General features: G+C 41.7%; 1 protein-coding gene across 2 annotated transcripts in view; it reads left to right on the top strand.

Annotated features, from left to right (window-relative positions):
• The window catches only part of PANK1 (pantothenate kinase 1), a gene marked incomplete at both ends in the record, with an annotated part of 70645 nt that extends 58880 nt beyond the window's left edge, over nt 1-11765 (top strand). For both annotated transcript variants that reach the window (XM_080694273.1, XM_080694274.1), the window contains 4 exons: nt 2415-2591; nt 3098-3221; nt 10282-10407; nt 11706-11765. In XM_080694273.1, the coding sequence (XP_080550399.1) occupies nt 2415-2591; nt 3098-3221; nt 10282-10407; nt 11706-11765 (487 nt within the window). The remainder of the gene's footprint in view (nt 1-2414; nt 2592-3097; nt 3222-10281; nt 10408-11705) is intronic.
• Nucleotides 11766-14842: the final 3077 nt, after the last annotated feature.

Genomic DNA, 14842 nt, shown 5'->3' with positions numbered 1-14842 from the left:
TTTTGGAATCTATTTAAGAGCATTTAATCTATTCAAGAGCATCTCTTTATGTCCATTAATGTCTGGGGGGTTCTGTAGTTACCAACAAATCAATCTCTAAAATGAGTAACTGGAAATTTCTTTTACTTCTCAAACATCTTTCACTATGATGAGTACACAGTGGCTTTTTCTAGCAACATGTCTTTGTCTCTGATATACTGCAGGTTTTACTGTGAGTCTGTTAAAATAAATAGATATATCTGATTGTGAGTGAGGAAATCCCTCGATTAAATAACTCGCTGCAGGCTGCGGCTCTGACCCCAGAGTGAGGAGGTGTGGCGTGTCTGTGGCCATGCACCCCCTTCTGTCTGCAAGCCAGCTGTGCCCCTGCCTGCTTGCTTTCCCCATTCAGCTCTTTATCTGGAGTCACCTCTCATTTTCCAATTGAATTTGCCCCTTCTCACTTTTATCCACACATCAGTTGAGTTACCTTCTTTCTCAGTCAGCCAATGTCTTCTGTTGCCTACATTGGGAGTAGGTTGTTGAATGCCTTAATTCCCTAATATTCAAGGAAAGATTAAGGACTGAAGGCATTGAGAAGCTAGAAATGTGAGCAAAGGCTTCTTTAAAAAAAATTTTTTTTGCCGGGTGTGGTGGTACACACTTGTAATCCTAGTACTTGGGAGGCTGCAACAGGAAGACTGCAGATTGAAGGACAGCCCCAGCAAATAGTGAGACTCTCATCAACCTAGTGAGATCCTGTTTCAAAATAAAAAAAGTATAGGGCCAGGGGTGTATCTTGGAGGTAGAATGCCCCTTAGTTCAATCCCCAGTGTCACAAGAAAGGAAAAAAGAAAATCAGAGGGACTGCATGTTAGAATGCTTGCTTGTATACAAGAGGTCCTGGGTTCCATCTCTAGGAGCTCAAAAGAGAAACAAAGATCAGAAGAACCCTCGCCAGCTTTGTAGGGAGACTGAAACCAGCAGTGCAACATGTCATGCCCTGTTAGACGTAAATAGACACAAACTCTCCTGGAGGAAATGCACAATTTCTGCTGCGACTAAGTTATCAATGTGATAATGTCCACGCAACTCTGTTTCTTCACGGCATTACGCCTACGTTTGTGTAGATGCGACTGTTGGTGTCCAGCTGCCTAATTGTCCATGAAAAAGATCCCATAATTTCAATCAGGGACATATTTTTGTAAGAATCAAAGTTTAAGAATAGGATACACAGTTTTGCTTTAGATGCAATTTACATTGTAGGTATCTGTCTTTAACCTGGTGTCTCCTTGTTAAGTTATTGACAGTAAATATCATTTACCCTAAATGTTCTCTTTTCAAATTTAAGGTAAAAATAAACTTGATCCCAACTTTTTTTTTAACAATTAAAATCCAGCATATAAATGCAAATTGGGTTCCCAAAGCCTGTGGCTTTTGAGGGCTTCTGAGCCAATTGCTATGAACAGCTCTCTTACATTTATTCTCCTATGTGGTAAATAAAGAATAAAACCTATGTCCAGCAATTTAGGAATTAGAGCTATTTTTCCTGCCAGTGGTAGCATGACCCTGAATCTGCTTTTCTTCCCAGAGCTACCTTTGATATTAATTCACAATTGATTTTATTCTCAGTTACCGTAATTACTTTCCAATTCTGTCTGAAAAGACTATATTTTAAAGGAATTTCCCTCCCCCCAAACAATTGAAAGTTTTTAAAACATAGTTCAGAAGTGATTTTGTGACCTTTGTTGCTATTTTTTTTTTATTCCTGGGTGGTTCCTAAAATATCAATAATCTTTTCCAAAACAATACAATATCAGATAGGTCAGTAGTTTCCTTGTCGCAGTCTCTGAGGAGGTGGGATGAGATTGCCTCTGTTGCAGAAGCGAGCTCAGGTGTAGGAGCCCCTGGGCTGGCTCCTCCTGCCAGAGCCTGGGTGACTTCTGTCATTAGACTCTCTGGCTCCATGGTTGTGAACTATGCACACAAGATCTCTTTCTTTAAGTACTTATATTCAGCTCCATACGGTTTCAAAAGATCAGTGGTTTATCCTTCCTTGTTGCTTCAGGCCATGCTTGGCCTGTTTTGTAAGTGGGAGACTGATGAGAGCCCTTAGGTTAGGGGTAGTTGAAGGTCTCACAACGGAAATCAGTGAGAGTCTTTCTGAGTTTTCTTCTCAAATTTAGGGGCAAGTTTTCCTTGCTGTTTAATTTTGGTCTCTGCCCTCTTGTTCTTACCCATTCGACCCTAAAGTTCCTTTTGCGCTCTAGCACTTTAATTCAAGTGCCCCTTTGTTTTTAAACAAAGCGCTCTTTTGCCTTTTTTTTTTTTCCTCCTGTTTTTCTTAACCCATATGAATAGTCTTGATGTAGTTGGGGACTTGGATGGGCATATCTTAAACTAAAATTTAAAAATAAACCTTATTGTTCCTTTAGTCTTGGAGGTGGAACATTCCTAGGCCTATGTTGCTTGCTGACTGGTTGTGAGACCTTTGAAGAAGCTATGGAAATGGCAGCTAAAGGCGACAGCACCAATGTTGATAAGCTGGTGAAGGACATTTACGGAGGAGACTATGAACGATTTGGCCTTCAAGGATCTGCTGTAGCATCCAGGTAGAGACGAAGTAGCTAGGAGCAGTAGTGATTGTCCACAGAGCAGGCTCTCCGCCCTGGCCATTCACTCAGTCTTGTTCTTACAATGTCAACCCACCAGCCTGGTGCAAATATCTTTCCTATTGGACCTCAAACTTGATCTCCTGTCCTTACTAAAGCACTGAGATGTTGAACTCTTGATGCTTGTGCTTAAAACAAGGCAACTTTGAAAGAAGGTTCTGGAAAACTACAACAGTTTCTCCTGTTCCATTCTTGTCCAGATATCTAGAGGCATTAGAAATCCCCTCCCCCCACATACACAATAGTAGCCATATTACTTTGTCCCTCTTAAGCAGGGGGCAGCCATCCATCCATACTGTAATCTTGTCTGCTTATAAACCTTGGTAGCAAAATCAGGCAATTTGAGTTGGAACAGTCACTCGTAGACCTGTCCACAGTACTTTGGTGGAAGCACGGGTCCTGCCTGGGGATGATTTTGAACACTCTCACTGATATCTCCAACATAGCTTCGGCAACATGATGAGTAAAGAAAAGCGAGATTCCATCAGTAAGGAAGACCTGGCCCGGGCCACACTGGTCACCATCACCAACAACATCGGCTCCATCGCTCGGATGTGCGCCCTGAACGAGGTAAGGCTGGCACCCGGGGAAGCCCGGTGCTGTCGATCACAGCGCGACAACCATTGGCCTTCTCACAAACTGCATATCCTCGCCAAAACCTGCCTTCATGGCGTCGTCGCAGCTTGGAGAGCAGAAGGGGTGTGTGTTGGGGGAAGGAGGGATTTTTGCTTTTAAGTACAAATGGGATGATAACATAATAAAGTATCCCGCCATGATAAAGTATCCCACTGTGAAACGTGGTCAAATTCCAACCCATGCCATAGCCTCTGTGACCGTCATTGTTTACCAAGGGTCCACTGAAATGGGAGGAAAGGCTTTGCGCATCCTTGCAAATAATTGCAGATAAAATGCTTCCGCTTGCAATATTTGATATTCTCTCTGCTTTCAGCTTCTTTACAGTGTTGCCTTGTGGCATGGAGTTCAAGCAGCATTGTACAGGGCTATCAAAGCACAGAGAGCTCGCTACAACAGCCCTGGCCAGCCAGGGCCCAGGCACCAGAAGGGGTGGAGCCGGGGGGGAGACACAGCTTTACTAACCTGTTCTGAAACACTACAAAACAGAACCTTTTCTGAAAGACAATACTTGTAAAGTAGAATAACTCACCGAGGACTGTCAGGAAGACAAAAGAAGTTGGGGTGTGGAACAAGTAATAGGAGACACAGTGATCACAGATCAGTGATGGAGTTTTAAAAGGCATGATCTTTCATAGGAATATGGCATACATGCTGGGCATGTTGACCTACGCCTGTAATCCCAGTACTTGAGACTGAAACAGGAAGATTGCAGGTTCAAGGCCAACACCAGCAACTTAGTGAGACCCTGTATCAGAATAAAAAAATGAAAAGGGCTGGAGGTGTACCCCAGAGTGGAGGGCCCCTAGGTTCAATCCCTAGTACCAAGGAGAAAGAAAAATAAGAAATCTGGCATATATAAGGAAAAGGTCTCAAATTATAAGTGGTCAGCACAATGACTTTTCACATGGATGCACACCTATATAGTCACCACTCTGGTCAAGAAATAGAATAGAGCCAGGCATGGCATCCCAGTACTTAGGAGGCTAAGACAGGAGGATCACAGGTGTGAGACCAGCCTCAGCAACTTTTTGAGACCTTGTTTCAAAATAAAATAATAAGTGGGCATGGTGGCCTACTCTTGTAAACCCAACATTCAGGAGACAGGGGGATTACAGTTCTTAGACAGCCTCAGCTACTTAGTGAGGCCCTTTGCAACTCAGTGGGACCCTATTTCAAAATAAAGGATTAAAAAATAGGGCTGGGGGTGTATCTCGGAGGTAGAATGCCCCTGGCTTCCATCCCTAGTACCGCCAAAAAAAATCATAAAAGGGCTGGGAGTTTTTCTCAGAGGTAAAATGCCTTTGTTCAATCCCCAGTACCAGAAAATAAAAAATGAAAAATTTAAAGAAGAGGATGGAAGATTTAAGGTCAGCCTCAGGAATTTATCAGACCTTTTAAATAAAAAGGGCTAGGCGTGTAGGTTCAATTTCTAGTGCCACAAAAGAAGGAAAAGAAGGGAAGAAAGAAAAGAAATGGAGGCTTAGAAACCTCTTCATAGCCCCTCCCAGTTGAACAGGGGAATCTTAAGGTATGAGACATTCTTCATGATGGCTGGGGACTATCCCTGACTTTAAGCTTTGAGGTCACAAAAGAGACACCTCTTCATAACTGGGTGTGGTGGTATATTCTTGTGATCTCAGTACTTGGGAGACTGAGACAGGGGAATCAGAAGCTCAAGACCAGCCTCAGCGTCTCAGTGAGGCAGCAACTTAGTAAGACCCTGTTTCAAAATAAAGAATGCCGGGCGTGGTGGCACACGCTTGTAATCCCCGCACTTGGGAGGCTGAGACAGGAGGATCGCACAGGTTCGAAGCCAGCCTCAGCTACTTAGTGAGGCTCTCAGCAACTTAGTGAGACCCTGTATTCAAATAAAATTGAAAGAACGAAAGAAAGAAAGAAAGAAAGAAAGAAAGAAAGAAAGAAAGAACAGAAAAGAAAAAAAAGAGAAAGAGAGGGAGGGAGGGAGAGAAAGAGAGAGAAAGGCAGGCAGGCAGGCAGTACTTGGGAGGCTGAGGTAGAAAGATCACAGGTCCATGGCCAGCCTCAGCTACTTTGTGAGGCCCTCCACAACCTAGTGAGACCCTGCTTTAAAATAAAGAAGACAAATTTAAAAAATAGGGCTGGGGGTGTAGCTCAGAGGTAGAATGCCCCTGGGTTCAATCCCTAGCACACACACACACACACACACACACACACACACACACACACACACCACCTTTGACACCACCACCCAATACACCTTGATTGAGTGTAGCAGTGGTATAGGAATCAGGCTCCTAACTCTGGAAATCCCCAGTTCAGGTGGAGTTGAAGTGGGGGAGACTGATAATTAGATAAAGGACTATGTGAAATGTGCCTTTTCAAAGTCCACTTTGGTCATGAGATGCATTTTAACAGAGGGTTTATTTTTTGGCATTAACCTTTAAAGGTTTTTTGTTTTTTTTTTTTTTTTTTTTTCACATGGCCAAACAATCTCCAAGACTGTGTGTAGCTGGCTGGACTCACAGGCATGCAGGGGTCAATTAGGGCGATACCCTTGCCTCACCAGCAACAGCTGCCCTTTCCCCTGGTCATCCCGGCACCGCTTGGGCCTATGCTCCGCAAGAGCCAGCCAGCCAGCAGGTCTTTCTGCAGGTATTGCAGTCCCTTCAGGGGAAGGCAGTCGATTCATTTTCCACCATTTGAAAATGGAGCCATGTTATATACTGGTTTGAACAACTGCTTTAGATGTTTCTGTGGAGGTTGAGCCCTTGGGTGTTCAGTGAGTGCGGGCTCCCCGGGGACACACTAGAGACTGGCAACCTCGAATTCCCAGAGAGATCAGTAACCAAAGTCTGCTGTCTCTGAGATGCTCTCTGGAGTAGCTGATCTGAGATTCTTTGACTTTGGCCGTTTCATTGAGGGTGGCTCCACATTTACTGAGCCCAAAACATTTTGTTGTGATGATCGGAATGCTATGAAATATTTCCCTTTTGACTTTAAATTTTCTGTATGTGTGTGTGTGTGTGTGTGTGTGTGTGTGTGTGTGTGTGTGTTACTGAGGATTGGAACCAGGGGCACTCTACCTCTGAGCCTCCACCCCCAGCACTATTAATTAAGTAATTAATTTAGTGATACTGGGGATTGAATTCTGGGGCGTTCTACCTCCAAGCTCCATCCATCCCCAGCCTTTTTTTTTTTTCTCTTGAAACAAGGTCTTATTAAATTGTTCCAGTTGGCTTCATACCTTCAATCCTCCTATCTCAGCCTCCCATCTCAGCCTCCCAAGTACTAGGATTACAGGCATGTGCCACCATGTCAGCATTTTATTATAAAAACTGGTACACATACGTAAAGGAAGGATAGTTTGAGGAGCCTCCATGCATCCATCAGCTCTGACTCAAAGTTAAGCTTTAGCCACAATGTGCTTTTTCTGTTGGCTTTCTCCTCCCTTCTCTTTTCTTCTCTTTTTTTGTTTCTTACCTTCTCCTTCTCCTTCTTTGCTAACATATCAGGAATGAAGTCCCGGCCCTTTTATCAGTCTCCATCTACTTCAAGCGCACCTCTCAAAATACTGCCCTTGGATTTTTCACATAAACTATTGAAGCCGGGATGGGGGGCACGCTTGTAATCCCAGTACCTGGAAGGCTGAGACAGGAGGATTCCAGGTTCGTGGCCAGCCTCAGCTACTTAGTGAGGCCTTCCACAACTTAGTGAGACCCTGTTTCAAAGTAAAGAATAAAAAAGAATAGAATAGAGCTGGGGATATAGCTCAGAGGTAGAATGCCCCTGGTTTCCATCTTTAGTTCCCCCCCAAAAAAGAAAGAAAGAAACAAAGAAACAAAGAAACAAAGAAAAAAGACATAACCTATGGAGATTGTTCATATCAGTACCATAGTGGTATGGGGATTGAGCTCAGGGATATCTACATCTGAGCTGCACCCCCAGACCTTATGTTTTATTTGGAAACAAGGCCTTACTGAATTGCTGAGGCTAGCTTCAAAGCTGTGATGCTCCTGTCTCAGCCCCCCAAGTACTGGGGTTACAAGCGTGCGCCCCCACTCCCACTTCCTATCTGCATATTTTACTTTATTTATTTATTTATTTTTTGTGGTATTGGGTGTGAAACCCAGGGGCATGCTACCTCTGAGCTACATCCTCAGCCCTATTTTTTATTCTTTATTTTGAAACAGGTTCTCACTGAGTTACAAAGGGCCTCACTAGGTAGCTGGGACTGTCAGCAAACCTCCTATCTCACCCTCCCAAATGCTGGGATTACAAGCGTGTGCCACCATGCCTGGCTCATATCTGTATTTTTTTTTTTTTTTTTTTTTTTGTGGTACTGGGGTTCCTGGAAGCCCTTATACCTCCGGGCTACACTCCCAGACCTATTTTTTACATTTTCATTTTGGAAACAGGGTCTCCTAAGCCAGCGCGCGCGGCTGGCTTCGAACCTGCGCGATCCTCCTGTCTCTGCCTCCCAAGCGCGGGGATTACAAGCGTGCGCCGCCACGCCCGGTGCATATCTGTATATTTTAAATGCCCTGTTTTCATTGGCCATAGCTTTCTAACATATAGATATGTCATTTTTGAGTTGATCACTTTCTAGTGATATTTAGTTTCTTCTAGTCTCTAAAATGTCTGCACTATATTTATTTATAATTATCCAGACAGATACACATGTTAGTGTATCTGTAGGAGAAATTCCCAGAAGAGAAATTGCTAAGTCAAAGTACAAGTTGACTATAATTTTGACAGACACTATAAAATTCCTTCTATGAAAGTGATTCTAATTCTCACCAAGCTAGTTTCTCAATAGAGGGTTATCAAACTTTTTTTTTTATCTTTTCTACTCTAATAAACAAGAAATTGTACCAGTTAGATTGGCATTTTCATATATTTAGTAGCCAGCTCAGTGTGGTGGCAAACCCCTATTATCCCAGTATTTGGAAAGGCCTTCAGCAATTTAGTGAGACCTTATTTTAAAATAAAAAATAAAATGGGCATGGTGGTACATACCTGTAAATCCCAGTATTTGGGAGGCTGAGATAGGAGGATTGCAAGTTTGAAGTCAGCCTTAGCAACTTAGTGAGGCTCCCAGCAATTTTGTGAGACCGTTTCCAAATAAAAATAAAACAGGGTACCACAAAATAAACAGACAAACAAACAACTTGAGATACTGGGGTCTTTGAGATAGCTGGGCATGATGGCACATGCCTGTAATCTTAGAACTTGGAAAGCTGAGACAGGAGGATCACAGGTTCAAGGCCAACCTCAGCAATCTAGTGAGACCCTGTTTCAAAATAAAAAAATAAGAGCTGGGTGTGGTGTCACATATCTATAATCCTAGTATGTAGGAGGCTGAGACAGGAGGATCTCTGGTTTGAGGACAGCCTCAGCAAGTAATGAAACTCTGATCAACCTAGAGAGACCCTGTTTCAAAACAAAAAAATAGCACAGAGCTGAGGTGTGGCCTGGAGGTAGAAGGCCTCTGGGTTCCATCCCCAGTACCACATACAAACACAAAAGTAATTAATTAATTAATTAAAATAAATAAAATGGGCTAGGGTGTAGCTCAGAGGTAGGACCGTTCCTGGGTTCAATCCCCAGTGTTGCAAAAAAAAAAAAAAAAAAAAACACAAGAAGAAGAAGTAATGGTAGTAGTATCTGGGGGTATGGAGAGTACTGTGAGCCCTGGAGCTGGGAGCTTTGGGGCTGGGAAGCAAGTCTGCATGGCCAGTGTAGGACAGGAGCGTTCCTAGGTGTGGGTTCAGAATGCAAGTCTATATTCACGGTGACAAAAATACAAGTACATTTTTTTGTTGTTGTTCTGGAGATTAAACCCAGGGGCATTCTACCTCCAAGCAATGCCCCAGCCTAATTTTATTTCTTATATGGAAACAGGGCCTCTCTATTTGCTGAGAACCTCATTAAACTGCCAGAACTGGCTTTGAACCTGTGATCCTCCTGTCTCAGCCTCCCAAGTACTGGGATTACAAGCGTGCACCACCATACCTGGCTCCTTTTTTTTTTTTTTTTTTTTTTTTTTTTTTTTTAGTACTAAGGATTGAACCCAGAGTCCTTCCACTTCCAAGCTATCACCCCAGCCCTATTTTATTTTTATTTTGAAACAGGGTCTTTCGAGGCTGATGAGAGTTTCACTATTTGCTGAGGCTGCTCTCAGACCTGCAGGCTTCCTGTCTCAGCCTCCTAAATTCTGAGATTACAAGCCTTCTCCATTACACCCATTCAAGTGTATTTTTTGTTACCGTGTTTTAACCCATAGGTTGATCAAAGTGGCTACACCACCACCATATATCCTGAGGGAAAAGGGTGGAATATTGTTTCTTTTTTTATATCCTCAGTGTTTGGCACAGAGCAAACCAAGCAAACTCATCTGATGACTAAGCCACACCATAGCCATGTCATTTATGAGTTCATTATAATAGTGTTCTGTGCTTGAAAGTTAAGGGGATTAAGGCAGCGCATGAGAAAATTCAGCTAATCTCCGGTGACAATTTTATGTATGTGTGGGAAGTTGAATCGCATGTCAGGCCTGATGCATTCTGATCATAACACTTGCAAACAATCCTAATATTAGTTTCTTTTTTTGCCCAACTAAAAATCTCACCCTCCTATTCTATGGAATATACTGGAAAATTTGCTGAGCTTTGCTTTGGAGATACTGAAAATAGTTTCACTTTTAAAAAAGTTCAGAACCAGGCACCACACTTGTAATCCCAGTACTTGGGAGGCTGAGACAAAAGGACTGCAGCTTCAAGGCCAGCCTCGGCAACTTAATGAGACCGTGTTTCAAAATAAAAAATAAAATAGGGCTGGGGGTATAGCTCAGTGATAGAAAATCCATGGATTCTATCCCCAGTACCAAAAAGAGAAGAAAAAAAGTTCACTGAGCCAAGCAAGATTCTGTACAATACAAAACAGGACACTGGGGTCTTTTTAAAATATTCTTTTCTGCAGTGATTGAGTTGTTTTTCTTTAATTTTTTTTTCAGAATATTGAGAGAGTTGTGTTTGTTGGGAATTTTCTCAGAATCAATATGGTCTCCATGAAGCTGTTAGCATATGCCATGGATTTTTGGTCCAAAGGGCAGCTAAAAGCTCTGTTTTTGGAACATGAGGTAGGTTGAGTTTACACAGACTTAATTGTCCTGCATGAAGTTTATTTTGGGTTGTCTAACATATGAGCAGGTCTGGGGTATAAAGCAATTGAACTCAAAGCAGAGAGTAAAATGGTGGTTAGGAGGCGTGGGCGATGATAGTCAAAGGCTACAAAATCTCACTGAGATGGGGGAGTAAGTTTTTTTTTAGATCTATTGTATAGTGTAGTGAATAGCGTTAATAATAATGTATTTGCTGGGCATGGTGGTGCATACCTGTAATCCCAGTACTTGGGAGCCAAATATGTTAATTTATTTAATATAAATAAACAAGTAGGCACTCAAATAAATTATTATTACACAAAAAGTTCAGTTTGGGGTTTTTTTTTTGTTGTTTTTTGTTTTGTTTTGTTTTTTTATGGCCCTGGGGAATCAAGCCCATGGCTACCTACATGCTAAGCATGTACTGTACCACTGATCTGTATCACCAGCCCAAGAATTCAGTTTTTTATTTTCTTATATAAATTTTGGGGGCATCGTTCCTAGAATAATAATAATAATAATAATAATAATAATAATAATAATTGTTATTATTATTATCATCTTTTTTTTTTTTTTTTTTTGCAGTCCTGGGGTTGGAACCCAAAGACATTCTACCTCTGAGCTACACTTCCAGCCCTATTTTTTTATTCTTTATTTTGAAACAGGATCTCACTAAGTTGTGGAAGGCCTCACTAAGTAGCTGAGACTGGCTGAGAACCTGTGATCCTCCGGTCTTAGCCTCCCAAATGCTGGGATTACAAGTGTGTGTCACCACGCCCAGCTTCATTCCTAGAATTATTAAAAATAATGGGTCTTAGCCAGGTGTTAATCTCAACACTTCGGAGGCTGAAACAAGAGTATCACAGGTTCAAAACCAATTTCAGCAACCTTGCAAGATTCTCAACAACCTAGCAAGACTCTGTTTCAAAACAAAAAATGAGCCGGGCGTTGTGGCGCACGCTTGTAATCCCCGCGCTTGGGAGGCAGAGACAGGAGGATCGTGCAGGTTCGAAGCCAGCCGCTCACGCTGGCTTAGGAGACCCTGTTTCCAAATAAAAAAGTAAAAATAGGTCTGGGAGTGTAGCCCGGAGGTAGAAGGGCTTCCAGGAACCCTAATACCACCAAAAAAAAAAAAAAGAAAAGAGCTGGAGGTGTAGCTCAGAGGTAGAAACACTCCTGAGTTCAATTCCCCATACCATAATAAAATAATAACAACAAGTAGGTCTTTGGCAAAGGTCCCAGGAAAATCCTACCGAAGTTTTCCCCTTTTTTTGTAGGGTTATTTTGGAGCTGTTGGGGCACTGTTGGAACTGTTCAAAATGACTGATGACCAGTAGAGATGAGCAAAGTGGGAACAGCCTCCTGTGAGGACAGAGAGCTGACAAGTACCGACAGAAAAGGTGGAAGTCACCAGGGGATGGACGCCAAGCCGTTTGGCACATACACCTGCTGGATTTGTAAATAACTCAAAATCCTCCTAGCTGATCTTTTACTCTTAGGTTTTGGGCTTATGATTCAAAATGGGGAATATAAAGTTGTTGTGTTTTTTTTTCTGTATACTATATTTAAAAAAAAAAAAAAAAACTGTGCAGCGTGGCCAAACCTACAAATTTTATGCATTAACTTTAAGAAATTCTATGATGTCTAAGAAGGCCCCGAAACGTAAGCGCTGTTCATTTTTCTTCTGGGGTTTACTGATCAGTGTGGTAATTTTAACTTCATTTAGTAATTACTCTAGGAGATTTTACCTTTAATTATATTTTTCATGACGTTTCATGATTTGCTGTTGGTTTCAAATGAAACTACAAATCTGGCATGTTTTACCGTGAACGCTTTTTTGTTTGTTTGTATACTCTTTTTTGTCTTTTCTGTTTGAATGTCTTATTAAAAAAAAAAAAAAAAAGTAGAGCTCTTCTCCCTGTTTTGGTCTCGTATGGTCTCCCTCTCCCTACCCAGGACCTCTCTTTAATGTAATCGTTCCTATCAATCAAGGTGCTGACCAGCTGAATACAAAGTTCACAATCTAAACCTCTCAAAAGTGCCCTCAAAGAGAAGATGCCAAAAAATGTTGATGAATCTAACAGGTCTGGTAAAGGTTGAAAATTATATGCAATTTTGTCTAACCCCTCACAGTCATTGGCTGGATTTATTTTATGCTACTTTATAATAAGTTGAAATATTCAATGATGAAATGCCCTCATCCATGTGCACCATATGAGCGGCAGCAAATCCTTGTGCGAGAAGCTTGGAACTTATTGGGGAAAGCCTTCCAGGAGATGAACTGTTCGTACCAGATACCGGGGAAGTCATGGCTGGAGGTGTCTGGTAGTACAAATGATCTGCTTTGTACATGTATGTACCTAGGAGCTTTGTAATAAAACATCTTAAGTATAATGTTAAAGTTTTTTTCATTTTTAATATTTTAAACTGAAAGCTGTACTTTAATCCCAGTTTCTAAAATTAAAAATATAATTTATGATACTGATGTAGATATCTTTTTTTCTTTTTGAAAGATGCCGTTGAGACTGGGTAGCTTTCAAGTGAGGGTCTTATACACATATTGGGATGGATGAGATCTAATGAGCTTTTGGGCTGAGCCTATCATTGAAAATGACTTTCAAAGGGCAATACAATTGCTCCAGGATGAATGTTCCCTCTTCTGCCTTCTGAGCACCAGCTTTAATTTCCCTATCTCTAAGTCTTGAAGAAGTTGATGCTAATTGAAGAATTCACTTGTCCAGTTGAAATAAAGCCCTTTTCTGTTGTGATGTTTTTAGTGTATATGTTGTTTTCGTTCCTTAATCCTTGTCTTCATATTATCTGCATTGTACAGGAAAGCTGACTGCGTTGTAGTTTTGTAGCTCTCTGTACCATCATTTGATGCTTGATTGTAGCAGAGTAAGGTCCAAAACCATCTTCATTCTGAGCTGTAGACCCTATGGTGTGTGTGTGCGTGTGTGTGTGTGTGTGTGTGTGTGTGTGTGCATTTTTAATGCCACTGTCACCACTAAATATTAAAATATAAATTCTTTTTTTTTTTTTTTTTGCGGTACTGGGGGTGGAACCCTGGGGCTTTCTACCTCTGGGCTATACCTTCAGCCCTATTTTATAAGCTCTCCTCTATTGACTTGTTAATTACTTTGAGCTAGGTTGATTACATTGGAATAGCTGCCTGTTTTAGGCAGAAACCAAGTCCTTTCTTTACCCGTGTCTGCCGCCATTTTGACACAACTATTTTGAAATATACCAATTATTTTCTTTTGAAATATATTATACTGGTACACTGAGCTGAGCTAAAATGTATTCTTAGACTTTGAAAGCCTTTTTCCAGGCTTACTGCTGCACACAAGTACATATGCGTGCACACGTGTGTGTGTGTGTGTGTGTGTGTGTGTGTGTGTGTGTCTTTATTTATTGTGAAACAGGATCTCAGTAATTGACCACAAAATGGCCTTGAACCTTTGATCTTTCTGTCTCTGTCTCCCAAATATTGGGATTACTCTCTCAGTTTATCAGTACTTTATTTGTGTGTGTGTGGTTTGGGGGATTATACTTGGGGCACTTTCCCTATAAGCTACACCCTCAGCCCTATTTTATTTTTTATTTGGAAACAGGATCACACTAAATTGCTGACAGCCTCACTAAGTTGCTGAGACTGGCCTCTAACCTGCAATTCTCCAGTCTCAGCCTCTGCGGTCTTAGGGAGGGTGCTCCACATTTTCACGGGTGTACCTCCAGGAACCCCGACAGGCTCTCATGGTGAAGAGCCAAGAGACATCCTCTCATGTCTCTAATGGAAGAAAAGGATTTCTTTAGAAATAAGTCGAGTGTTCTCTGAGAACAAGGCCTGCTTTCTGAGAAGAGGAATTATCAGAACCCTTTCTCAGGTTTTTGTGGGGAAGAGTAAGGGGTCAAAGCCAAGGAGCTACCCTCCCTCAGCCCTTTTTATTTTTTTTTAATTTTTCAATTTTTAAATTTTTTGCGGTACTGGAGATGAAACCCAGGGGCATTCTACCTCCAAGCTACACCCTCAGTGTACCAGTATTGGGAACGGCCTAGGAAGATTTGGGAAAGCTATGATTATTAATATATTTCAAAATAGTTGTGTCAAAATGGTGGCAGACGTGCTTAAAGAAAGGACTTGATTTCTGCCTAAAATAGGCAGCTATTCCAATGTAAATTAACCTAGCTCAAATTAATTAACCAGTCAATAGGAGAGGAGAACTAGGCCTGTCTCTATCTAAAGACAGATCTTGAGAGGAGAACTAGGCCTTTCTCTAAAAAGACAGATCTACATGATTGGATAAGCTAGCTAAGATGGTAGGAGGGGTCGACCTTCATGAAAGGAGACACCTCACCACACCTCGCTAGGGGAGGTACCTTACAGGAACATTCACTACGTCAGAGTCACGCA

The sequence above is a fragment of the Muscardinus avellanarius genome, assembly GCF_963383645.1.
Source record: "Muscardinus avellanarius genome assembly, chromosome: 4".
Taxonomy (NCBI): Eukaryota; Metazoa; Chordata; class Mammalia; order Rodentia; family Gliridae; genus Muscardinus; species Muscardinus avellanarius.
The sequence above is the reverse complement of the archived record's forward strand: the minus strand, read 5'-3'. Positions and strand labels throughout refer to the sequence as shown.